The 24,857-nt window shown below is 32.6% G+C and overlaps 2 protein-coding genes across 4 annotated transcripts in view; one reads left to right on the forward strand and one right to left on the reverse strand.

Annotated features, from left to right (window-relative positions):
- The first annotated feature begins 4,592 nt into the window (after positions 1 to 4,592).
- On the forward strand, positions 4,593 to 13,277 carry LOC118184186 (uncharacterized). Its single transcript, XM_035353825.1, has 2 exons — positions 4,593 to 4,833; positions 12,766 to 13,277. The coding sequence occupies exons 1-2, from the start codon at positions 4,698 to 4,700 to the stop codon at positions 13,209 to 13,211; spliced, it is 582 nt and encodes a 193-aa protein (XP_035209716.1). The 5' UTR covers positions 4,593 to 4,697; the 3' UTR covers positions 13,212 to 13,277.
- A 1,950-nt stretch (positions 13,278 to 15,227) lies between these two features.
- The window catches only part of Rhp (GTP-Rho-binding protein rhophilin), a 241,758-nt gene continuing 232,128 nt past the window's right edge, over positions 15,228 to 24,857 (reverse strand). For all 3 annotated transcript variants that reach the window (XM_085825895.1, XM_085825896.1, XM_035353824.2), the window contains exons 14-15: positions 20,488 to 20,637; positions 15,228 to 16,420 (exon numbers count right to left, since the gene is read on the reverse strand). In XM_085825895.1, the coding sequence (XP_085682021.1) occupies positions 16,049 to 16,420; positions 20,488 to 20,637 (522 nt within the window). In that variant the 3' untranslated portion in view covers positions 15,228 to 16,048. The remainder of the gene's footprint in view (positions 16,421 to 20,487; positions 20,638 to 24,857) is intronic.

Consider the following 24,857-nt stretch of genomic DNA (forward strand, 5'->3'; position numbering starts at 1 on the left):
AGTGTTGATAATTCTTCAACTATTGCATACCGATTGACTAAAGGCATAAAACCTTAACCGGAAGGTAAGAACAACATAATTCAATCATTTTTAAAGCAAAAAGTATGAAATTTACCAACATATTAAGAATAAATAATCTGATGTGTACACCACACATGACTTCTTTGTAAGGAATATTAAATTATCCGCAGTCTTTCCTGCATTTCATTTACACTTATTTCTTCGAATTTCATTAGAGACAGATTTTTCATTCAATTAATTCAGTTCTCTCTTCGGGGTAAGGCACAAATACATAAAAACTCAAAACATCGTTATTAAAAATTGAAAGATATAGAAAAACATAAAACACCAAATACAATTAAAACAATTTAAAATTTACAATTAAAATAAGTTTCTATGCAAAAACAAGCAATTCAGACAGCAGGCAAGAAGGCAGATTTTTCGGTGCACAAAACTAAAAGTTTCCTTTTGGGCCCACTTGGCAAAAAGACACTGAAGGTGCAGAAAAAGTAGTTAACTATGTTGCTAAGTTTCAAATGTAAACAAATATGGCTTCTATGGTAAAAAAGTTAGGCTTAGCCGCACTTAAATTGTGACAAATCTTAAATTGTTGATAACTCTACCACTATTGCATGCAGATTAACTAAAGACATAAAAATCTTAACCGGAAGATAAGAACAACATAATACAATCATTTTTAAAGCAAAATAATCCACAATTTACCAACATATAAGAATAAAAAAACTGATCTCACTGAGTCTGGCAAAAAAGTGCGTTATGCTTATGTGAAAAGTGATTCAGTGTCGTAATAAGCGCATATATGTTCGCAGCAGAGTCTTGACAGGAGGAAAGCATAAGCGAAAGTGTCGCAGCAATTCAGAGGAAGAAGGGAGGGAGTCAAAAAGATTCAGTTCGAGTTTATAAAGTTTTGTTTACAATTTGGTGATTGGTCAAGAGGTATCTGCATTAAGCGTTACGTAGGATCTCATGAATAATTTGAATGAAAGAGTTTAGACAGAGAGAGAGAGTGCCCAAATTAAATGAGAAATAATCTGGTTATTTCTCATTTAGAGGTTATAAGAGGTTATAGCCAATTAAAATTAGAAGCCTGATTTCATATTTTTTATCTTATACATTTATATACGTACGTATATATATATTTATATACATTTGGTGCGGCCGATGGGAACCAAAAGGGAGGTCCATAACTACATGTTAAAGCAGTCCTATAAACAAAATTTCAGCTCTCTGAGGTTAAAAATTTCAGCTCTCTGAGGTTACTAGTTTTTGAGTGATGCAAGATACATACATAGGTAAGTACGTACAAAAGCCACGAAAAATATCTCTTCTAAATCCATTTTAAACCCTTTTTGCAATCCATTTTGAAAAAAAAAAGAGTCTTTTACATTATTCTATCCTTACGTTATTAGATGTCACGCAAAAACATTGTTAAATTGCATTCAGTAGCGTTCAAAATGGATAATTTCGTTGAAATATGACACCGGAAAAATGTTCGCGATTACAATACTTCCTTTACTTCGTACAAGGAAGTAAAAAAAATCTGAAAGCTTTCAGATTTTATATTACGCCTAAAGTGGCATTTTTTTCATTTACACACACACACGCACGTTTCGAGAGCATTTGGGCTTATGTTGCTTTGAGCTAAAAATATTTAAAAACAGCTTTTCTTTAGCATTTTCGATAGACAGTCCCAAACGCTTTCGATCAATTTTTTATTTATTTTTTTTTCCCCCCATACAGTGTTGCTAGTACCCGCTTTGAAATCGGTGAGTTTGTTAATAAAAAAATCCTTAAAGTTTTACAAAAAATGAAACAGATAATAAAACAAATTCGAAATTCAAAATACGGCATTCATGTGCCCATGTTCGAGTGGAGGATTACGTTATTCAAAATTTTATGTCTGTTGGTACTGTCGCTTTTTCACAATACGAGAAACACACACAATTCATGAAATTCTTCACCATTTAATTTCTTTAAGTATTATAGAGGGCGATAATATTTGGTGGCAACAATTTAAAATGTTATTTAAAATCGCATTAGCCTTCTCAAAGCCAGACACATTACATAAACAAATTTCTATCGAGAATCATATATTTGATAAATTCAGAGTTATAATTGATAGACTATATATACTTTCGATAGTCTATTTAGAACTTTTTGAGTCAAAAACTATGAAAAATCAGCCATGCCCGTCACCAAAATCCGAACTTGGCATTTTCCAGTTGTTAGCTGAACGTGCTTCCAATTACACAATGAAGGCAAGCATTGAGGAAAGAGACATTTCATTATAGCTTAAGAAAATTCAACATCCTGAAAGACCTTGCAGAGACTTTTCTTTCATACAGAAACAATCGTATATGCTTATAGCATTGAAATCTCTCAATTTCTTTAATTATTTACAAAACACATGCAGCTAGATCCTGAACAATTTTTTTTTCTTTCTTGATATAGTCTTTTCAAGAAATCTAATTTTAAATTTTCGTATTTTTAATAAAGTTATGGAAATATTTCTCCTTGTTTCACCAATACAGGAAGCTTTGTTCAAATGGAAATACGTTTAGCTGATTGTTTTATACACGCCTTTAAACAATAAAATTATTTTTTGTTTTCTATATGCTACGGAAGAAATATACTGCTTACTTCTAACACAAAGATCGTTATGATAAAATGTCTCAAAAGTGTTCCATGCTGCGAATATTAAAAATGTGAATAAAATAAGAATTAAAAATAATAACATGTATCGACTGAAAATATTTTTTTTTAAAAATGTACCAAGTGCTTAGATTTTAAATTAAAATTTTCTGGCTGTCGATTCCTTCTGACTTATAAACTGATAGTAAGTGGAAGTCACTGGTACGCGGTATAAGAGAAAATTTAAATAACAATAATAAAAAACAAAATCTTAAAGTCTTTCAGACTTTATATTACGCTCAAAAGGGCGCTTTTATCATTTACACACACATGCACGTTTCGAGAACATTTGGGCTAGCACCCCAATGGGTTAAAAATATTTAAAAACAGCATATCTTTAGAATTTCTGATAGACAACCTCGAGAGCTGAATATAAAAATATTTTATTCCATACAGTGTTGCCACTGCTAACTTTGAAATCGCCCAGTTTTTTAATCAAAAGTTCGTTAAAGTTTTACAAAATTTGAAATATATAATAAAACAAATTCGAAATTGAAAATTCGAGCTTCTAGGTGCCCATATTCGGGTGGAAAACTACGTTATTCAAAATTTGATGGCTCTAGGTACCGTTGTTTTTCCATAATGTGAGAAACACACACACATTAATGCAGATTCTTCATACGTCATTATTTTCTTTATAAGGTATTTCTCCCACCTTCTTGGAGATTCTTCGTGGTGTGGTGGTCTGCACACTGGGTCGGTATTTCAGATGTCCGTGGTTCGATTCCCGGCGAAGGCGTTTGCTCATTTTTCATCTCACTTGCTTTCAAAAAAATCTTAATGTCTCTACATCTTAAAATATAATACAGGGCGATAATATTTGGTTGCAACAATCTGAAAAGTGATTCAACGGTTTATAGCTAAACGGCGCAAAATGCCATTTGGAGACCAGTAGCCCTTGGAGACTTTGGAGACTAACATAAACGGGCGGTAGCCCAGGCTATCGTCCGTTTGTGTTAATAAATAACAATTTCGATAAAAATTACTTTTTCATTAATATTATTACTAATATTTTAAATTAAAAATAGCAGTCATTTAAAAATATTAATTTTTCTTGTTATAATAATTTATTAAAAAGAACATTTTTTAAAAGTTATATTTTATAATATTTTAAAGCATCTATAGAATTTTTAATATACTAGTTTACTTACCAATTTCAATTTTTTAAATGTTTTAAAACACTTTCATTATAAATGTGAAACTGTCTGCTTCATATATTTTTCTTTTTCTAAACTACTATTTAGGTGAACTCTTAATTAAACTTTTACTAAAACTTTATATATTTTTATTTACTTCTGTCACTGTTTTTTTATTTTCTGTTAATTACATTTTTTTTTCTTCTAATTTATTATGTTACCGTTACAATTCTTTTATTTATTTTTATATTTTTCTAATTTATTCTATTACCTTTACAATTCTTTATTTTCTTCTATTTTATTCTATTACCATTGCAATTATTTATTTACTTCTATTTTCTTCAAATTTATTCTATTACCGTTATAATTATTTTCTGTAAATTACCAATAGTATTTTTCTCTTCATTACAATTTGTATTATTATTCTTCCCTGTAATTTTTTTTTTCAACTGCTGTCGAATTAACTATGATTTTGGATAAATCCTGAACGTCTTCCTCGGTATTAGCCTTGTTGATCGGAAGTCTAATGGAATACAGAGTTTATTGCAAATACATTGTCATTGCTATTCACATAAAGTAAATGCTATAGACAGCAACTATAGGAATGTTCCTTAAAAAAAGGAAGTTTTAATATTTAGAATCTGTTTCTTAATATATAAGATATAAAAGTCTGATAAATTTCCGCTTTATTATATTCGCCTGCCTTGAGAAATCTGCTTAGCATTAATGTTTTGTTGCCGTAGGTGTGTCCGCCATTTTCAGGCGTAAAGGAATCCGAAATAGAAAAAATTGTTGCCAAGTATTTATTCAAATATTCAAAGTGTCATTTACTTCGGGTATAAAAAGCAGATGCGACAGCAAGCAAGTCACTGGTGTACAATATTGCCAACCTATAGCACTGCATTCACCATGTCTTCTTTCCAAATCTCAGCATTTTGTTTGGTTGCTGTGCTGATATTTCTCGCCTATCAAACCGCAGCACAAGGTAAGTAGGTTTAGTACTCTTTTGCTATTCTTGCTCATTTACTGTCAAGTATTATATGGTTAATGTCTGGTGCTAATTAACTGTATTCGTAAAGCAATTTTTTTAGTATATTTAATTACGTTTGAATGGCAAGATAATGAATTTATAAGATACAAAATTGGGCATGTTAAACATTTTAGAATGACCTCGAGCACCGTACACATAAAGTTAATAATGTTATTTCTTGCAAGAGATTGCAAATAAAATGTATATATTTGTTGAAAAGAATATTTATTAGAAAGTTAATGAAACGTATAATACGATTTTAATTGCAGTGTTTTTAATATAAATTGAAGTGGGTTTTTATATTGTATACGTATAGCATTCTTCGAAAAATATAATAATTTCACATATTTTCGTAGCCACGTATTCTTTAAAAGATATAATTAATAATTTAATGAGCTAAAATTGCTTTTTCATTACTATTATTACTAATATTTTTAATTAAAAATAGCAGTTATTTAAAAATATTCATTTTTCTTGTTATAATAATTTATTAATAAGAACATTTTTTAAAAGTTATATTTTAAAGGCATCTCTAGAATTTTTAATATACTAGTTTAATTACCAATTTCAATTTTTTAAATGTTTTAAAACAATTTCATTATAAATGTCTGCTTCATATATTTTTCTTTTTCTAAACTATTATTTAAGTGAATTCTTAATTAAACTTTGATTAAAACTTTATATATTTTTATTTACTTCTGTCACTGTTTTTTTATTCTGTTAATTACTTTTATTTTCTTCTAATTTATTCTTTTATTTATTTTTTATATTTTTCTAATTTGTTTTAATTTTATATGAAAAATCTCCAGTACTAAAATTGCTTGAATACTTGGTTATGTGATAGTATATAAGAATATTATAGCTTTTTCTAGCGCATTTTTTATGTGCCTACACATATTTCTAAAACAGGGACCTGATATGATATTAATTAATCAATAAATCTCTCAAACGGGAAGTTCGCTGAATCAAACTACACATAGAGTGATTATAAAATATCTGGCAGAAATATAAAAACATATAGCTAGGACTGAAATAAGCAGATGTTGTAATAGAACGTGTGTGTCAAAGTGGCGCGAAGAAGTGAGATAAAGTGCGGCTGATGATTTCGGTAGTTAAAAGCAATCTTCTAATATAAATCGTCATTCCGAATGAGGATTTCGAGCGTTATGTATCGCTGCACGAAAACGGAGCAAGTATTCAGCCATTCTGTACCACCTTAATGCGCCATTGGTAAAAGTATATTTACGGGTTACTAGGCGAAACTTGGCGATTTTTGGCGGTACATGGATACCGAGTTTGTGTAATTCTTTGACTTGTTATTTTGGCTTGAGTAGCGGCAATTTTTGCCAAAAATCGCCGCCACACAAAGCCAAAATAACAAGACAAAGAATTGCACAAACTTGGTATCCATGTACACATCGACCTATTTTCACTTAAAAAAAATCCCAGAATTACACAAAAATGGCATTGCGCACTCTCTTGACTTTATCTCTGTACACATCGACCTATTTTCACTTAAAAAAACATCAGAGAATCGCACAAACTAGGCTTTGCGCACTTCTTTGACTTTGTACATGTACAAATCGAATTATACTCCCTTAAGAAGTCAAAGGAGCAGCCAGCAAAAAAATATATAATCTCAACAAATTACATTTTAAATCAAACAATGAAATAACATAAAAAAGAAAATTCATCTTTGCACTACACAAAGGAAATATCCATTTAACCTTATTTACGAATTAACACATTTTCATTCAGTCAAACAAAATTCCTTAACAGCATCCAAAAACTTCCTAAAATTATTTGAACTAGAATCTGTATACTGGCGTCGCCACATAAATTCACAAAATAAGAATCAAAAATATCCTCGGTAGCGGCGTTCGATCGTACGCATTTCCGACGTTCGCCCATACGCATTTCCTCCCTACAAACAGGACACTTAATAATGACTACTAAGTAAACCTTCATTTACACACCAATCAAGTAATGCTCTTTAACCCTTTCTTTCCGTAATAGTACATAAACTTCAAATTAATCTTACCACATTCAGCCATTTTACCGTGTAAACCAAAAAACAAACAATGTACTTCCTAACCAACACACACGACAAGCCCTTACGAATTTACCGCAATCATGCAACCGATTACGTCATAATAGGGTTTCCATAACATTCATCTACTCAAGCTACCATAAATGAAACACCAACTTCGCAATACAAGGGGTACCCTTCTCTTTACTCTAACCGCGCCATTTTCTCACACATTGTTACAAAATGTGCTTATTTTTGCTCCGCGTGTTTTTTAATCACCTTGTGTATCCAAAATTTAACATTATATTCAAATTTCAACGTTATATTTTCCATTTTTGATAAAAGTAAGAGTCACTTACCATACTTAGTTACATTCTTTTTCAAAAATACAGATAAAGTCCCTTGCACTTATAAAAACCCAACCAGTCTGAAGAGGAAGCATGATTATTAAAATAGGTTTTTCTCAGTAAACTTTCTTTGAATATTTCTCACGGCAATATGCACAGGTAACATTTGTCTTTATGAGTGTTTCTTCGAAATTGTACTGGAATTGATCTATACATAGATAAGAAATTTTAAGGAACTACTCTTATATGCGCCCTCAGATCGCCGAATTTTTCGCCAAACGTCCACGGTGCCATATTACTATCTAAATTTTTTTTCTACATTTCGAACTTTAGGCCCAAAATGTCTCCAAAAACGCGGTTTTCGCACTTGCAAAAACCACATTTTGAACACACGATTTAAGCTAAAAATCCGAAACAAAAACAAAAAATTTAGATAGCAAAAACGTAAAGTTTCTAACCAAAAATATTTGACAAGAATCCACGTACATAGCGATATGTTTTAACTTAAGAAAACATCAACGAATTGCACAATCTAGGCAGCGAAAGAATCTACAAACTACACACACCTCGCTTTAATAAATTAACATAACAACAATAAATTTCAAAGAATACCATGTACTCAGCATTCTCTTTAAACTTCAAAAAAATCTACGAATTGCACAATCTAGGCATTGCGCACAAATCAACAAAATAAACTAAAAGAAATTACAAAAAATTCAAATAACAGAAATTCATAGTAAAAAATAATTAACATAACATTCTACAAAATAAAAATTACTAAATAAAATGCACTTACCATAATACATACGCGAATAAAATTTCGCCAGTCACACGTCTGTGAACAAAAGTGCCACGATTTTGCTATATCACATGTCTTTCTGTGATTCAAAATTTCGAAAGTAACGATAAAAACTTCCTCCAAAGTTAACTTACTACACGAAAATCACGATCCAAACCTTAAACTCCGTTGACAGCCACATACTTTACCAGCAACCATTTGACTGCAACCCACACAAGTCTATCAGAAATACAATTCTTCGTCAGATTTCTTATATCAGCTCCGCATTTCGGACACGCCAAACTCCGTTTTAAAAGTCCCGACTTCCACAGAAATTCCAAAAATGCACTTCTATCCGCATAAACACACCCAATATTTCTCATAATACCCGTGACACAAAAGACTCGTTAACAACTCCAACATCGTACCTTTTAATACTAAATTTACTTTGCCCACAATCTAAAATACTCGACTGAAATCTTGCCACCACGTCTCTCATTGTAACATAAAAAACACGCACAACGCGAACCAACGAGCAATTAAACCACTGCAGCAGAAGAGTTAAGTTTCAAAGTCAAAAGTGTTGCCATACAAACAGCATCGTCCCCGAAACCATCCCACAGCACGTAATCGCGCCAAAAATCAGCGCAGAACACATATCGCCACATTTGGTGATCTTAGGGCGCATATAAGAGTAGTGCCAATTTTAAAAAGTAACTCAAACTTTATCTTAATATACTCACCGAATAAATACTATTAAAGAAAGTAATACCTTATTTCATTTGTTTAATTAATATAGTTTTAATAAGCATTGTCAAAAGATCTATTACCTTGAATTTTATTCTATATTTATGTTTATTATTTATTAAAAACATTACCTAAAATTTTACCTAAGCGTGGAAGTCAACTTAGAAATCTAATTCTCCTGAACTTATTTTTTAAAATTTAGTTTAAAGCTTTAAAGGGAAATCTGCTTAACTTATTTTGAAAAGGAAATTATTTCATTAACACCGCTTGTGGTAACTAGTCTTCAAGGTTACCTTGAAGTATGTAATATTATGTAATATTTTTTATCCAATACTTAAACAATCTTTTCAGGTTAGTTATAGCAGAATGACAAAATATTGCAATTAATTATTTTTTCTATTTCAGTTAAATATCGAATAAAGTATTTGATATGTCGTGCATTTAACACAGTTAAGGCGTTTCAGTACACTATCCTTTATTTAGCACAGTTTTATTAAAGAATTATAAGCTAGAATAACCATAAAATCATTATTTAACAAGTTAGACAATTTGCTTAACTCAAATAGAACACAGATCAAAGTATTCTATTTGTGTTTCATTTGAGTTCTACACAGTCTTTACAAACATTTAAATCGAGGTGTTGAAATAAAGAACTTACAAGAGGCTCATTTATAAATTTTAAATAGTTTCAGGCTTACTTATTAGGCAATATTATAAGGAGTATATTCTATAAAAGAAGGTAACATGCTGAAAAGAATGAAGCGCAAATACAATGCAATTTCAAAATCATTTTAGGACTTTTCGCATCTGAAAAACATAGAATCCTCTCTCGCCAATATAACAATATCGTTTGGCGGTCTTTTTTATTTTTATTTTTGTTGTTGTTGCCGATTTTCATTACGCAACATTGACGCTAATTTAATCTAACAGTATTGTATCTTGGAATTAATCTAAGCAGAACTATCTGCATCAGTGCCAATAGAAAAATATAAATGTAGTAAAGAATAAATGCAGTAGAAGCCATTTAATGCGATCGTGGTTAATGTTACCATTCGGATACTATTATAGAGTTACCGTTTCCTGTTTGTATACGAAAATATGGAGAATGGATCGCTTATTGTGATCAACATTTCGGTTAATGTTACCGAAATATTAAAACATTTTTCAAACTGAAGTATATTCTCCAAGTAAAGTCAAAATGAGCTTAATTGACTAGCAACTTGTTCGGACAGCCATCTAAAATAATAATTATTAAAAAAATCTGCATAAAAATAAAATAAAAATCTGAAAGCTTTCAGATTTTACATTACGCCCAAAGGGGCGTTTTGTTAGCGTTTTGTGTGCTACCTTTATTTATTAAATACCATGTTCTTCGCACTTCAATAAAACTCAATTAAACATCAATATCGCAAAGTAATTTAAAAAGGAGCTTATCTTTAGAATTCCCGATACACAGTCTAGCGCGCTGGAGATAAAAATGTTTTTTTTCCCGCCATTGCTCGCTTTGAAATCGTTGAGTTTCTTAATCAAAAATTCTTTAACGTTTGAGAAAGTATGAAATAGATAATAAAACAAATTCCAAATTAGGGCTTCCAGATGCCCATATTTGGTGGAGGATTACGTTATTCAAAATTTGATGACTCTAGGAACCGTCGTTTTATCACATTGCGAGAAACATACATACAATGCAGATTCTTCATTATTTAATTTTTTTTTAAATATAATACAGAGCTGTAATATTTGGTGGCAACAGTTTGAAAAGTGAATCAAAACAGAAAGTGAATCGACGCAAAATTCCAAAACGAAATTAACAGTCCTTTCGGGCTAATACTCCTTTCGTCTAATAATTTTAATGAATCTAAGTAATGTAATTTGACGGATCCAGCTTGGCAATTAATGACAATGTAAAGGAATCTGCATTTATTACTTTTAAATCGTTTAGTTTGTTATTAATAAAAAATGGATTTGAGAGAAAATTAAACATCTTACGCTTTGATGAACGACTACATACTGCTGCATGGAAGATGAAAATACTTCAGTTCTGACAGCGGCAACACATGTATTTTAAACAGCTGAGTTATTGGTAAAATTCGAAAGACTTATTGCTTCTTATCGAGTGAAAAAACACTTTTATATCCCCGAGTTTTCTAATTTAATTTAACATGAACGTCTTCCCGAGTGGCGACACAAAGCCTTAATACCTCCGAGTTTTTAATCAAAAGTTCCTTAAATTCGTGTAAAATATAAAATAAATTAAAAACAAATTCGAAATTCATAATTCGTGCTTCGAGGTGTATATGTTTGGGTTAGACTGTGTGTTCAATATCTGGTGGCTGTAGATGCCGCCGTTTTTTGACAATCCGATTAAATTCCAGAGACCAATATATTGCGTTTCACAGAGTGGCAACCTTCTTTCACATCGCTGAGTTTTTTTATTAAATTTAAAACATAAATTCATTACGCTTTGCAGAGTGGCAACAGAAAGCTTTGAAATCGTTAAGTTTTCAATGAAAGTTCCTTAAATTCGCAGAACATAGGGGAAAAAATTAATAAAAAAACTTTAAATTTGCGAGCTTCAGCATGGGTGCACATGTTCGAGTGGTGGACTACGCGCATTCAAAATTTGATTGCGCTATGTGCCACCGTTTCCCACAATGCGAAGAAGATACAAACATGCATACAGATTCTTCATTATTTAATAGCAGACACTTAATTAAGAAACGCATGTAACTGTCGGTCTTTGGAGAAAGGCATATGCTTTCGTAAAATACTTTCTAAGAAAATCGGCTCACCAGCGGTCGAGCGGTAAAGCCGCTGAACACTGTTAGTTCGTTTCGGGTTTCGAATCTTGCGAACGGCCTGGCTACATTCGTGGTTTTCACCATGAGTAACGTGTATACGAACCAGTTTCCCTCTGAAAGCCCTCGACGAAGGCATACCTTTCCTTAAGCAGATAGCCCTCGAGGGCTTTGCCGCAATTCAATGAAGCCAAATCTAAAGAAACCGCGTTCGAATTTATTTTGAGAAAATCGTTAAACTCCCGTACAACCAGACCATCTAGAATCTAGAGAATCAACATCTGGGCCATCTATCAGGAAATGGTGCATCCAATGTTTCTCTTGTATTTCCGTTCCTTTTCTAAATTTAGGTGCACTTTTTTAGTTTGCGTCCGAATCATTGCTAAATTAAAATAGCCGATTTATGTTGAGCCCCCTAAGAATGGCAAATTTTCTCGAGGTCACGATATTTTAGATTTCACGAAGTTGGTACAATGTAGAAAGGTTTTACGATAAATTAGTTTTAAGATAATATAAAATAGATCAACATTACACCTCTCAGAAACCAGTGTTTTATGAATATCTAAACTTTGGCACGTTTCTTAGAGTATTTGTGAACGTAATACTCAGTTTTTATTAAATTCTGCAGTTTGTAGATAGGAACAAAAACTGAAAAACTTAAGTTCCTAGGCAAGGACTAAAATTTAACTTTAAAATTCAGTTTATGACGGTTATTATTTTCTTCTGGAACGTTCCGAAAAATTCAGAAGAAAGATTAATTACACATGTAAACTCTGTTCCCAAACTGCTGTATTTTAGTTAGAAAATTAGAGCTACTTAGTTTTCTCTAATTCAAACTTAGTTTAATTCTAATTCTGCTGACAAAACAACTTCAGGTACTGAAGGTCGGGGAACTTCACACAGCTTGGCACACCACCTGATTATTTAACTGCTCTGCTGCTGTGTCTTCCTTACCTACTTTATCATTTTAAATACTGATTAAATGTGCATGCTTTTGGAGTAAGTAAAATATACTATCATTTTCCTTTCTTTAGTTGAAAAGAGGAGCAAATGGTAGGAATTTTTTTAATTAATTCACTCAAGCCTTACAGCTTAATTAAAAAAAACTGTCTATAGCTTGTAAAATATTCTAACCAGCGCACCTGAAATTCATTTAAAATAAATTATTATAATAATACTTTCTTTTAGATCGAGCCACATATCTCACCAATGGTGTCCAAATTCCTTTGCCTCTGGAGCGTCAAGTTAATGCAATACCACCATCAAATTTTGTCGTAAATCCACTAATTGCCAGAATGCTACAAATTCAACAACAGGAATCTCTAAAACCTTATGAGTTTGGCTACAATATGAATGATGGAAATGGAACTACTCAACACAGACAAGAAATCCGCACTCAAGATGGAAATATTCGAGGCAACTACGGTTACGTGGATCCTATTGGCATTTACAGGAAAGTGGAATATTATACCGATGCTGATGGTTATCATGCCAAAGTTGAATCCAATGAGCCTGGACTTTCCAATAAAAATAGCGCCAATACCATTTTCCTCGTTCAAAACCCACCAGTTGGAGCAATTATCCCTGAACAACGCCTGCCTCTGTCGCTTTTACACCGAGGACTTGAGGTGTAATTACTGAATTCTGTAGAATACTTAAATGCAGAATGCTTCTAAAATAAAATTTAATTACAAATATTATTCTGGCTTCCTCACTGACTTCTATATCTCATCGATTCACCTTTCTTTTTTCAAGTGGTATATTTAAGTTACATAGTTATATTATTTACCAAGATTCGAGTCTAGCTCAAACTACCAGTGTTCAGGTGTCATAGCTACTCGGTCACTAGTGGGATCAGGTTACATTATGAGCAAACTGTAGTAGCTAATATGAATGGTAAAAATTACCAAAATTCGCATACAGAAAACTATTTTCTTCTGTTTTTAGTTACTAAAATTACATGAATAAAGAACTGAATTACCTATGTTGTTCTTTACTGGCGTTTCAAAGCAAAAAAAAGAAAGCAATAACTCCTTGTAAAAACTTCATACAAAATGGTCAGGGTTTCTTTGCTGACATCCAGTAACGATGCTTCTTTACAAATAATGCTGACATCAATTTGAAGCAGTCATTATGACCTTGAAAAAATTCAACGAACCAAAACCCAAATTTACAAACCCACATTTTTATGTAAAATTTGAACAATGCAAATCAAGGAACTTTATCTTCAATTTGGAACAGAACTCACTATAATATTTTATTAGAGTACGGTGGTTTGGTGTATTTAATTATGGCAAAGCACACAAAGGCTATCTGCCTAAGGGAAGGGATGCCTTCGTGGAGGACTTTCTAAGGCAATCTGGCTCGCATACACGTTACACATGGGGAAAACCACGAAAACACCCATGCAGGCAGCCCGTTCGCGGGATTCGAACTTCGGACCGAACTACCAGTGTTCAGCGACTTTACCGCTCGGCAACTGGTAGGCTTTATTAGAGTACGGCAAAGCATTCTAGGGCTATTAGCCTAAAAGAGGAGCTCTCGTGGAAATTTTATTTTATTTCTAAGAAAATATGACAATTCATACTCATGTTACACTTGCAAAAAACTACAGAAATACCCATCCAGCACACCTTTTCACCAGAAATTAAATCCAGACCGATGTATCACAGGTCAGCGGTCTTAACACTACGGTTGTTTGTAGGTATATCTTTTGTAGCAGACTGGCACGGAATCTTAATTTTATATCAGTATTTGCCCCAAACTGACAGTATTTTCATATTTGTTACGTCCTTACTATAGTAGCAGGAGCCCTTTTAGGCGCAATAGGCATAATTCTAATGAGATGAATCTTGACATGTTTTAAAAAAGGAAAACTTACTTGCTGGTTTCATCAAGCACAAAGCTCTAAGAAAAAAATAACGTCGCCATGTTTAGGCACTATACTCAAAATACAGCGCTTTTAAATAATGGAGAGCGTAATGAAAAAGAATATATACACGTGAAACTTCCGAATTATTTATAAAAATATAAATAATTTTGAATCCTGTGGGGAAAAGGAGATTTGTTGGAAACGAACAATTTCACAGTTCTTTTTACTTCGTTACGATTTGCTGTACCATTTGGCGATAACCGTTGCCAAACTTACCCATTAATCGCTAGTCGCTTTTCTGATATTAGAGCAAGCTCACAAAATTCTTGTGGCTGCGCCTGTCGTTGGACACCAGGTGACAGTGCGACTTTGTTCATTTCCGCTCCCAGTTTTGAATCACCCTCAGTTTTGAAGGAGAATATTCCAAGAGACGGGTCCGCGGGTCTCCCACCCCTCATTCACTACCATCAAACTCTAGAGAGAACTTTCGGCTCGCCGCATATTTAGAGTGCCCTCACGCCGCACGGACATTTTTTTTTTTTTTTTTTCCAATGGCAGATTGTGAACAATTACAAATGTAACCCAGTCCATTAATCTTAACTCAGACATTATACATTTACAAACATCCATGCCTTCTCCAGGATTTGCGACAGCCAGTTTGAGTAAACACTACTCCGGTTGGGCTGCGCCGCTAAAATATTGAGGTAAACCAACAAAATCTGAAAGAAATTATTCTTTAGCAACGTTAAGAGAGAAAAAAGTTTAAAAAAAGAAAAAATTTCAAAAGAAAAAATTTATTTTCAAATTTTCACAAAATCTTAGATACAATTTTGCAACACATTTATACAGCATTTCCAAAAACTGAAGATGAACATATATGTATCTAAAAAAATATACATAGTCATGATATATTTTACTTTTATTTTAAATTTTCAAACTTTAAAATATACAAATATCGCACTTTCTTTACATTTGGCTTTCTAGATGCTGCAGATAAACAATTCTATGTACACGCTACTAGCTGAAATGACCAGATAGAATGTAATCATATTATACATTTTATTCAATTCATACCATTCAAAGTAATTACATGATATAATATGTTATGTTTCAAAGCACCACACTTATTCTTAATGAAGTATTCTGATTTTTAAGTATTACATTTCCTAAAATTTCTTACCATCAATATGCAAGTATTAGAAGTATGTAAAATCAAGTAGTTTTGACGTATCTACAACAATGATTACTGAGTCATGAATATTTCTATGCATACACTTTGACTGGTTGTTCAAATAAGACAATTCTGTAGAAATCGTTGCAATTATATATTAAAACATTCGCAGAGTATCATATTTATCAGATAATACTATGCACTATTGTATAAAATAGAAAGGAAAATGTATCTTATCTGAATTTTTTACAGATCTTACCAATTTTCAGTTTTTACGAAAATTCCAATTTAATTTAATTCATGGCGCACTAAAATTACTTCCCAGTGATGTATTGAAGTCCTTATTTTTTTCTTTCTATTATTCCATAAGTATTCGTAAATCAATCGCTAATAATAAAAGTATAGAAGAATTTTACATTTTAATGTTTTTATCTGAAAACCACATTATCGTCTTTGCCTAATGTCCCGAACTGCCTGTCTTTTGAATGGCTGCGACGGAAGAAGTTCCAGGTGGCCCGGCGGCGTTTGTCTTTTGCAAAAGGATTTGAAGTAGACCGCATATGAATTCGATTCAAGTCTGAAGAGCTCAGGGTTGAGGCATTGGAAACTGGACTACTTGCTGACGAAGACGTGTTATGGCTCTTTGGATGCAGATAATCGTGGTCAATAGGAGTAACCACTTTGAGTGTCAGTTTATTTCCGGATTCACGAATCAGTTGGACAACTTCTTCGTGCCCCTGCCATTTAACATCTTTTTCACCAATACGGACTATGAAATCACCTTCTTTCATGCCTGCTTCCTGTAAGAGTTAAAAAGAAAGTTTTCAGAGAAGGAACTAAAAACATGAGCTTATGGTTGATGATATTATTAGAATTTAAGATTTATATAGATTCGAAAAATCACATTTTAGGGTTTTGTTGATTGTGTATTAACTATTTTTATGGAACATGATCTCATACATCTGGTATAAATTTTTCGGAAAATTTTTTCTACCTGATTATTTTCCACTTTCATAAATCTAAGCAAAATAACTGAACTGGATAAAATTAATGTCTACCCTTATCTTTTAAACTAATAATAATAAGAAAGTTTTCTGTTCCCCTCAAGACCTACAGACTGCCTTATCGTGGCGAAGGGGTGCCACTGGACGGAGTGGGCGAAGTACGTCGGGAGTGTATTCTCCTGGTAGGGCCACCTAAGGCGTGAAGGCCACTCCATTATGTCCAGCTAAAGTCTGTAGGCGCCGGAGCTGAGTCAGTCTTCTGCCGCCGGTGCTCCAGGTGTCTGACCATAGAAGCTTCCCCTTACCCCATCCATGAATAGTGTATCAGAGTAAGTGTACTGGTGGCTCCTTAGTTCAGAGCAGCAATAGATGAGCTCAAACTGCACTTACTAGATTCCTTAGCGGCCATTTGTTATCAATGACTTTTGTCGGTGGTGATAAACACTTTAAAATATGCACAAGTGTTATACCGCACAGGCCTCTCCTGATCACATCTGATCTTGTCTGGAGCTTACCAGACAGGATCTGGTTCAAGACCGCCTTTTTTGTACTGGACTCTTTCAGGTTGAATGGGCTGATGGACCTGATTTAGCTTTGCTGGTCACGGGGTTGAGAAACAACAACAACAATTTTTCTATGAATATTTTTTTAATCGATGGCAACAATACAGCATTGAAATTGTGAACTTCCAATCCTCCGGTCTCATAATCAATCATTCTTGCTAACAACTGAGCAAACCAGTTGGAGCATGAGGAACTTCAAACGCCCATGCTGCAAATGTAACTTAATGCTGCCTGTTCAACAACATCTTATCTACACGAGATTCTTATTTAAAATGAAGAAATGCAGTTGCAAATTTAATGTACCACTGACAATTGCCATCTACAATATACCCTCGTACTTTCTATTGTTTCCAAACCACGTTTCTGACTTTCTCTACAGATCACGCCCGCCCGAGGTCGTTTATTGTTCTGACTTATAGCTGCACTCTGACAGTTTTAGTTTTGAGGGTATACTATAATATGAACCGAATTCATTCCTATTTTCCATCCCCCGGACAGGCTGAGTAGTGGACCAGTCTCATTAGTCATCGGTTCATTTCGAATACTTCACGTTATAGGAAGTGTTTGATTAGGCCAACAGTTTTTCTCTAGAATGGATCGAAAAGGCTAAGCTTCGGGTCAGAATAATAGCATTCCTCTGTAGGTCTAAATCCGTCCATGGACTTTTTACTTTTCTAATATTCGTAGGTTAGCAGTGTCATCCCGGTACGCGGAGAAGGATGGAAACAATATATTATTATTATTATTATAAATATTCTTCAGGAATTACGGTTAGACATGTCGCTTATTTAATCGTTTCATTATCCAAGGTTACCAAAATATTGCCCAAGGTATACCACAGGTTGAAAAGAAAAAAATAACACCCAAATATTTATGCCTTATGCAAAAACCTGTGTCCTCGATTTTTGAATTTGTAACCAATCTCTAGAAATCAACATACCTTCATCAGGATACGTAAATATATACTGATACCTTTACACTATAAGTCACTACTATAGCTATCGCCACCAAACTTTCTACAATTGTTTTGGGGGTCCTGGAAAAGGTCAACGTCCACTTCCCCCCCAAAAAGTAGCTAAAATCAGAGATATTAATTAAAACGATAATTTTCGCCCTCATTTTGCGAGTGGCAAGTCTCGCAAGCTGGAGATGAAAATCTGCTTCATTTCGAAAGTTGTTGCCACTGCTCGTTTTCAAATCCTAGAATTTGTTAATAAAACATTTCTAAGTTTCACGATGAAATAGAAACAGCATTGCGAAACGTTAAGTACATGTTTCCCGATTCCAAAAATTCGTGGGAAGCCATTTCGACTACTCCCATCTTAGTACGACTGTAATAAGCCGAATTCATTAAAAACTCGGAAAAAGTTAACTTTCGCACTCATTATTCTGAGCGGCAACAGTCTCGCTCGTTGGAGATAAAAAGGCTTTATTTCGAAAAGTGTTGCTACTGCTCGCTTTCAAATCGTAGAGTTTCTGAATTAAACTTTTTTAAGTTTTACAAAATCTATATATACAAAGAATGTCTGTTTGTGTGTTTGTTTGCGTTATTGATTTTTGATGAGTTATGATCTTTTTTTTGTCACATTTAATCGACTAAAATTGAATACAGGTGAAATATTGGATGGAATTTGAGCTTTTACGACCACTTGATTAGAAAGACGAAAATCATTAAAAATTGCGTGGCATTGTTGCTGGTATAATGAAAAAGAATAGTTTATTTTTCTATCGAAATTTTTTATGTGGGTTCCATATCACATCAGACTGAAAAATATATGACTAGGAATCGTATTTTGTGCATCGTTATTAGAGAAGGATTACTGCTGTATCATTCTCTTTGTTGTTAGATGCATTACTCTTAATCTAACTTAACTAGCATTGGGTACTTCCGCTAGTATTCGTATAGGGTGATGCGTGCATATTGTATCTACTAATTTGAGTTGACAACCCTGCCAGAATACACAACTACTCGCGTGGTATAACTATGTCCTGTCATAGACGATCAGTAAGTACTGTTAAAAAACAATGAAAATCACCAGAATTGTGGGCAAGATAGTTGATGAATACAATTTAGTTCCAACGGGACGGAAGAACGGCAAGTACAAGCATTAGTGCACTCCGATATATATTCGAAATCATCTGATTTGTCGCTTTGACTCGGCCATTCAGCTCTCCATATTTGAATATATCCACAGATTATTAAGGAAGGGATATTGATACATTCAAAGATTCATTTTTTTATTATTTATTTCCTACATTGTGTTAGAAAATGCTTGTTGCAATGTTGGAATGTATAACATGTTTCAACGGATTGTACCGTGTCTCGTTTTTAGAATAACTTGTTAAATTACAATATATTGCGTAATTTAGAAACAAAACATTGATTCTCAATTGTTTACTGGTAATAACTTTTGAACAATGCATCATCTCTCTCTGAACGTATATGTTTTGTTTGTACAAACATTATCTATAAATAATATTTCATATTACTTGTGTCTATATCAATATGAGGCCTTATATGACCGTGCATTTTATCCTTAGATCCTATAAATTGTCTGCTGCTATGATATAAAACACTGTAGGACCTTCCCCCTGAAGGTCAGGTCAGTGGTTACCTCTGGTTGTGTTTTGATATCCAGAGTACTTCTTTTGGAATTACTTGAATGACAGAATTTTTGCACATTACTAGCGAACGACTGAGGAACTGAAAATTATCATCAGCTATTCCACCGCACGTGTTAAGACGCCTCATGGAGGTTTTTCTATATATTTTCGGACAATGCATTCACCCAGGAGGAGGAAATTTAGTTGGTTATATTTTCAATGTTTCTATTGCTCCGCATCAAATATTGCATTAAGTTACCTGTGGATATACTCTTCTTCCACAACCCATGGAGTTACTGCGAACAATTACAAACTTTCTGTTTTTTATTTAATGCTCGTAGATGTAATAGGTACCACCCTGTATATGGCTGAGGTTAAAAATGTTTTAGAGAAAAGATTCGTGTGATTTAGAAAACACAATTGCGTATCGCAAAAGTGTAACGACTCGAGTTAATTAAACTCAATATTTTGGAAAGAAATAGTCGTTTTAGATATTTCGCAGTTTACTGAGGTAAAAAGCTAAAAGTTAATTTCGTTGTTTTATGAAATATACTATAACACAGCATTCATTTTCAAGAAACATTACTTAACATGTAAATTAACACCATATCCATTCCAAACTGACACTATGAGAGAAACATTCTTATCACTTTTTTGTTAAAGGCCAAACTGATACTCAGAATGTAACCACATCACCTGAGCCAAACTTCTCGCATCCACTGCAGCTACAATGACAGGAGCATCTCCACGGACGCTGAAACCAAAATTTCCGTCTGTCTCCTTGCTCAGCTGTATTGATCTCGCAGCAGTCCACTGACGCCGAGAATTGAATACTTTCAAGGGACCCTATAATAACAAGTACATAAACTTATTACATCTATTAATGTTTTCAATATCAATTTATACAGATTAAACTATTGCCTTGTTTTTATTCGCTATTCGTATCGATGGATTAATTATGGAGAAACAGCAAACATCCCTGATGAGAAATTAATACACCTTATTATACATTTAGGTTCGGGTACTCTAATTATAGATTTATCGATTAATGTATGCAATATTACGCAAATATAAGACCAGTCTCAAACAAAACAAAAATCGGGGAAGGGGCGGAAGAGATAAAACATCGGCATTCAGTGATGATCTAACACGCCTCATCGAAGAATTTTTCTTACACAAGCACGGGTTTAAATGAGTCACATCAAAAACCAAACAATGAAAAATATCTTGAAGGTGCTTTGTAAGGTTAAAGAAATTCCATGGCAATCTTTCCGTCCGTACCAATCCCCATCTTAAAGGATTAGGTAAAGCCATGTGCATTTTGTATATGGGACTGCTTTAATATGCAGTTGTGCACTTCCCTTTTTCGTTGCAATTTACCACATCAAACAACAGATCTCGGAATGGAAGTTCGATTATTTATAGTTTTCATGAACAGCAATAACTTTCAGCACAATTTGAAGATATATTCCAATAAGATATATTCCATTTTGTATATGGGACTGCTTTAATATGCAGTTGTGCACTTCCCTTTTCCGTTGCAATTTACCACATCAAACAACAGATCTCGGAATGGAAGTTCGATTATTTATAGTTTTCATGAACAGCAATAACTTTCACCACAATTTGAAGATATATTCCAATAACTTATGTATAATTTGAATGACTAGTAGCAGGCTAAAAACTCTACAATCGGAAGAATTTAGAAATAGAAAACGGGCTGACTGCTGTGGAATTACCATTTGGATGGGCAGTGATGCGAAAGATAAATGATTGTTTCAGAAAGAAAACTACTTGTCTATGACATCAACAATAATGTCCCATGGACCTTATAAGAGATAGACTAACCCAGTCACCGACATGTTCGCAAGAAAGAGTAGGGACGATCTGGTTTACTTTAACACTGAAACCTATGGCGTTTGTATCACATAACTGTTTTTAATTTTTAAATGCGATACATTGTATAATGATGAGATTATGAAAGTCACAGTTTTTTTCAAATAGAATTTAATATATCTCATTAAAGCACTTTTTACTACATTTCGCGCAATTGTTTTCACGCGTAATTCTTGTACAAACACCTTTACTTTGGCAAAACGGTAAAAACTCTAAGCACAAAATTTATGAACTTAATTTTGCGAAAAAATAAAGTAAAATTAAATAAGATTGATAGTACGTGATGCTTTGAAATAAATAAGGTAAAGTTAAACAAGATCTGGTAATTTTTTTTTAAATTAATGAACATTTTCAGGCAGTGATTTTCAAAACTATAATAACATTACAAAACGATACTTATTTGATTATATCATCATTAAATTATTAACATTAAAAGTGGATTATTTATTTTAGTAATTTATAAGATTCGGAGCATAAAATTTTCTGAGTGTAACGAAGGGGGAAAAAAGATAAAATGAAATCTAGAAGCACTCAGATTTTATATTACGCCCAAAAGGAACCTTTTTTTAACGTTTTGTATGTTACCTATATTTATTGAATATCATGTTCTTCGCCCGTAAACCACATACATTTGAAAACAGCATATCATTAGAATTTCCGCACTGGAGATAAAAATGTTATTTTCCGTACAGTGTTACCATTGCTCGCTTTGAACTCGTCGAGTCTGTTAATCAAAAATTCGTTAAGTTTTACAAAATATGAAATAAACAAATTCGAAATTCGGCCGTCCAGATGCCCATGTTTGGGTGGAGGATTACAATATTCAAATTTTGATGGCTTTAGGTACTGTCGTTTTTGTCACAGTGCGAGAAACATACATGTATTCATGCAGATTCTTCATTAGTTAATTTCTTTAAATATAATACAGAGCGATAATATTTGGTAACAGCAATTTGCAAGGAAACACGACATTTATAGTGAAACAGCGCAAAATGCTGCTTCGAACTAATAAATTAAATTAACAGTAAGTAAAAAAAAAATCTTATGCAGAACTAAAAGCAAATTTAAAAAATAATCACTATAAACTACAAGCAAAATTAATTATTACGGTTAAATACAATTTTAATATTAGATATAAATGTATAAAAATTAAGGAGTCAAAATTGTTTATCACTGTGATGTATTATGAAATATAATTGAAATAAAATTCCTTTCTAGAAATTCTGCTTACTCATCTATAATTTTAAAAATGCAGCACAATTTAGAATTTCAAATAAAACTTTCAAAAATTGGTTTTTAAATATTTTAGTATTTTTTACTTATTCACACCAATAAAAAGCATAAAAATTACAAGAGAAAAATTGCTTGTTTGAAATTTTCTATTAGTTCAGATTTAAAATATTATTTTCTAAAAGCAGTTACAAATTTCCTTACAGCATAGGAAAAGCTAAAAAAATATCCAGTCCTGAAAGCATAATATATTTATGCTTTATAATTATTTGGAACGTGCTTGATAAATATGCTAAATTTTTAAAAATCAATCTCAATTTCAAAAATAAAAATATGTAGAAATTCTAATTTGTAATTTTAATTAATTTAACCGAATTGCTCGGTTTAGCGTAGAAACTCTAATTTTGATTGCGTAAATTGTTTTCCTTTAACTGTTTTTAACTGTATTTAGTGTTTTAGGTTTTTTTCGTATTTTACAACTTTTAATGAAGATATTTTGACTTTTATGTATTTTTGCCTTGTGCGAAGTAAGAACTAAAATGATTGAATGAGAACTATATCTGTAATGAAGTTTGAGAAAATAAGTTTAAATGAAGTGCATCCAAAAATGTGTATAATTTAACAGGCCGTACAAGGAAGTCGAGTGGTGTCCACATCAGATATTTTTAAAATAAGGTGCAACATTTTACGAAAACCGTCTCATTCTTTGAACCACTTAAAAAAATAACTTTGTAGTTGGTCCCTTTAAAATAAAGTTAAATAGCTTAAATAGGAAACTAAAATGAAACTTTAATATACAAAATACACAGAGTTTAGCCTAACAAGTAAGTTCCTCGTGTATAAAAGGATTAATATAAGAACGATGCTTCGCTTAATTATTAATTGGGAGGTCTGGTAACGTATGTTTCAGCTCCTAAAATTTGTTCCTGAAATTCCTAAATTCCGTAAGAGGCGCAGAAAAGTTACCTAAATTAATAAAAGCTTATTCAAATAATTCCACAAATCTTGCACATACAAGTATGTAACTTTTTGTTTTTTTTTTTTAAATAAAATGCAATTAATATTTTGCTGACTGAACTTTTTATAGTTCAGGAAGTGTATAAAAAGTTAAATTTGTTTTTCAAAATTACCTGCCTCCCAATCCATACCTCTGAGGCTGTTTTCGTTAAATTCCAAATTTTATTTTTTTAAACCTTAAGATAAATACTATAAATCTATGAGAAACATTTAGACATAAAATATGTAGCCAATTTTTTTTAACATATACTCCGTATATAATTATAACGTTTCGTTTCTAAAGGTCACAGTTCAGAAAAATTGTTTTTGTAATAATAAAATTCAAATAACTTTTCATCACAATTAGAATTTAAACTAGAACAAAAAAAGAAAAAAAAAATCATGAGAATTCCTTTTGTTCAGTTTTCCATTTCTCTTTTATTGCCGAAATTCGGAACTCATTTGACAACTTCTTTTACCTACTCTGTGAAACTAAATATCGTTAAATTTAATAATTCATCTGAAATGCATCTTTCATAGGAAGTTCTGGCTCTATACTTATAAAGTATTTTTCCCACCTTATTAGCATGCCTTCGTGGTGTAGTGGTCAGCACATTCGACGCGTATTCGAGAGGTCCATGGTTCGAGTCCCGGCGAGGCCATTGCTCATTTTTCATATCTCCTGCTTCCAAATAACCTAATGTCTCTACATACTAACTTCGTTTTACATACTTCGCCAAAGATTTACGCTGAAACATGTCTTCCCTCCTCAGAAGACTGATTAGCTAAAATATTTGAGGGTTTTAGCTACTGTCAAGTAACGCTTGCACAAAATCGGAGAGTTACTAAACTGATACTCTTTCACTTTAATATATTCAGAAGAAGGACTGTTTTTCGGTTTTATTTTTTTATTAAAATTTTAGCTGGCATTGTTAATAATATAA

The sequence above is a fragment of the Stegodyphus dumicola genome, chromosome 10 (genome assembly GCF_044657685.1).
Source record: "Stegodyphus dumicola isolate Sdum_Otavi_A_Nest chromosome 10, ASM4465768v1".
Lineage (NCBI taxonomy): Eukaryota > Metazoa > Arthropoda > Arachnida > Araneae > Eresidae > Stegodyphus > Stegodyphus dumicola.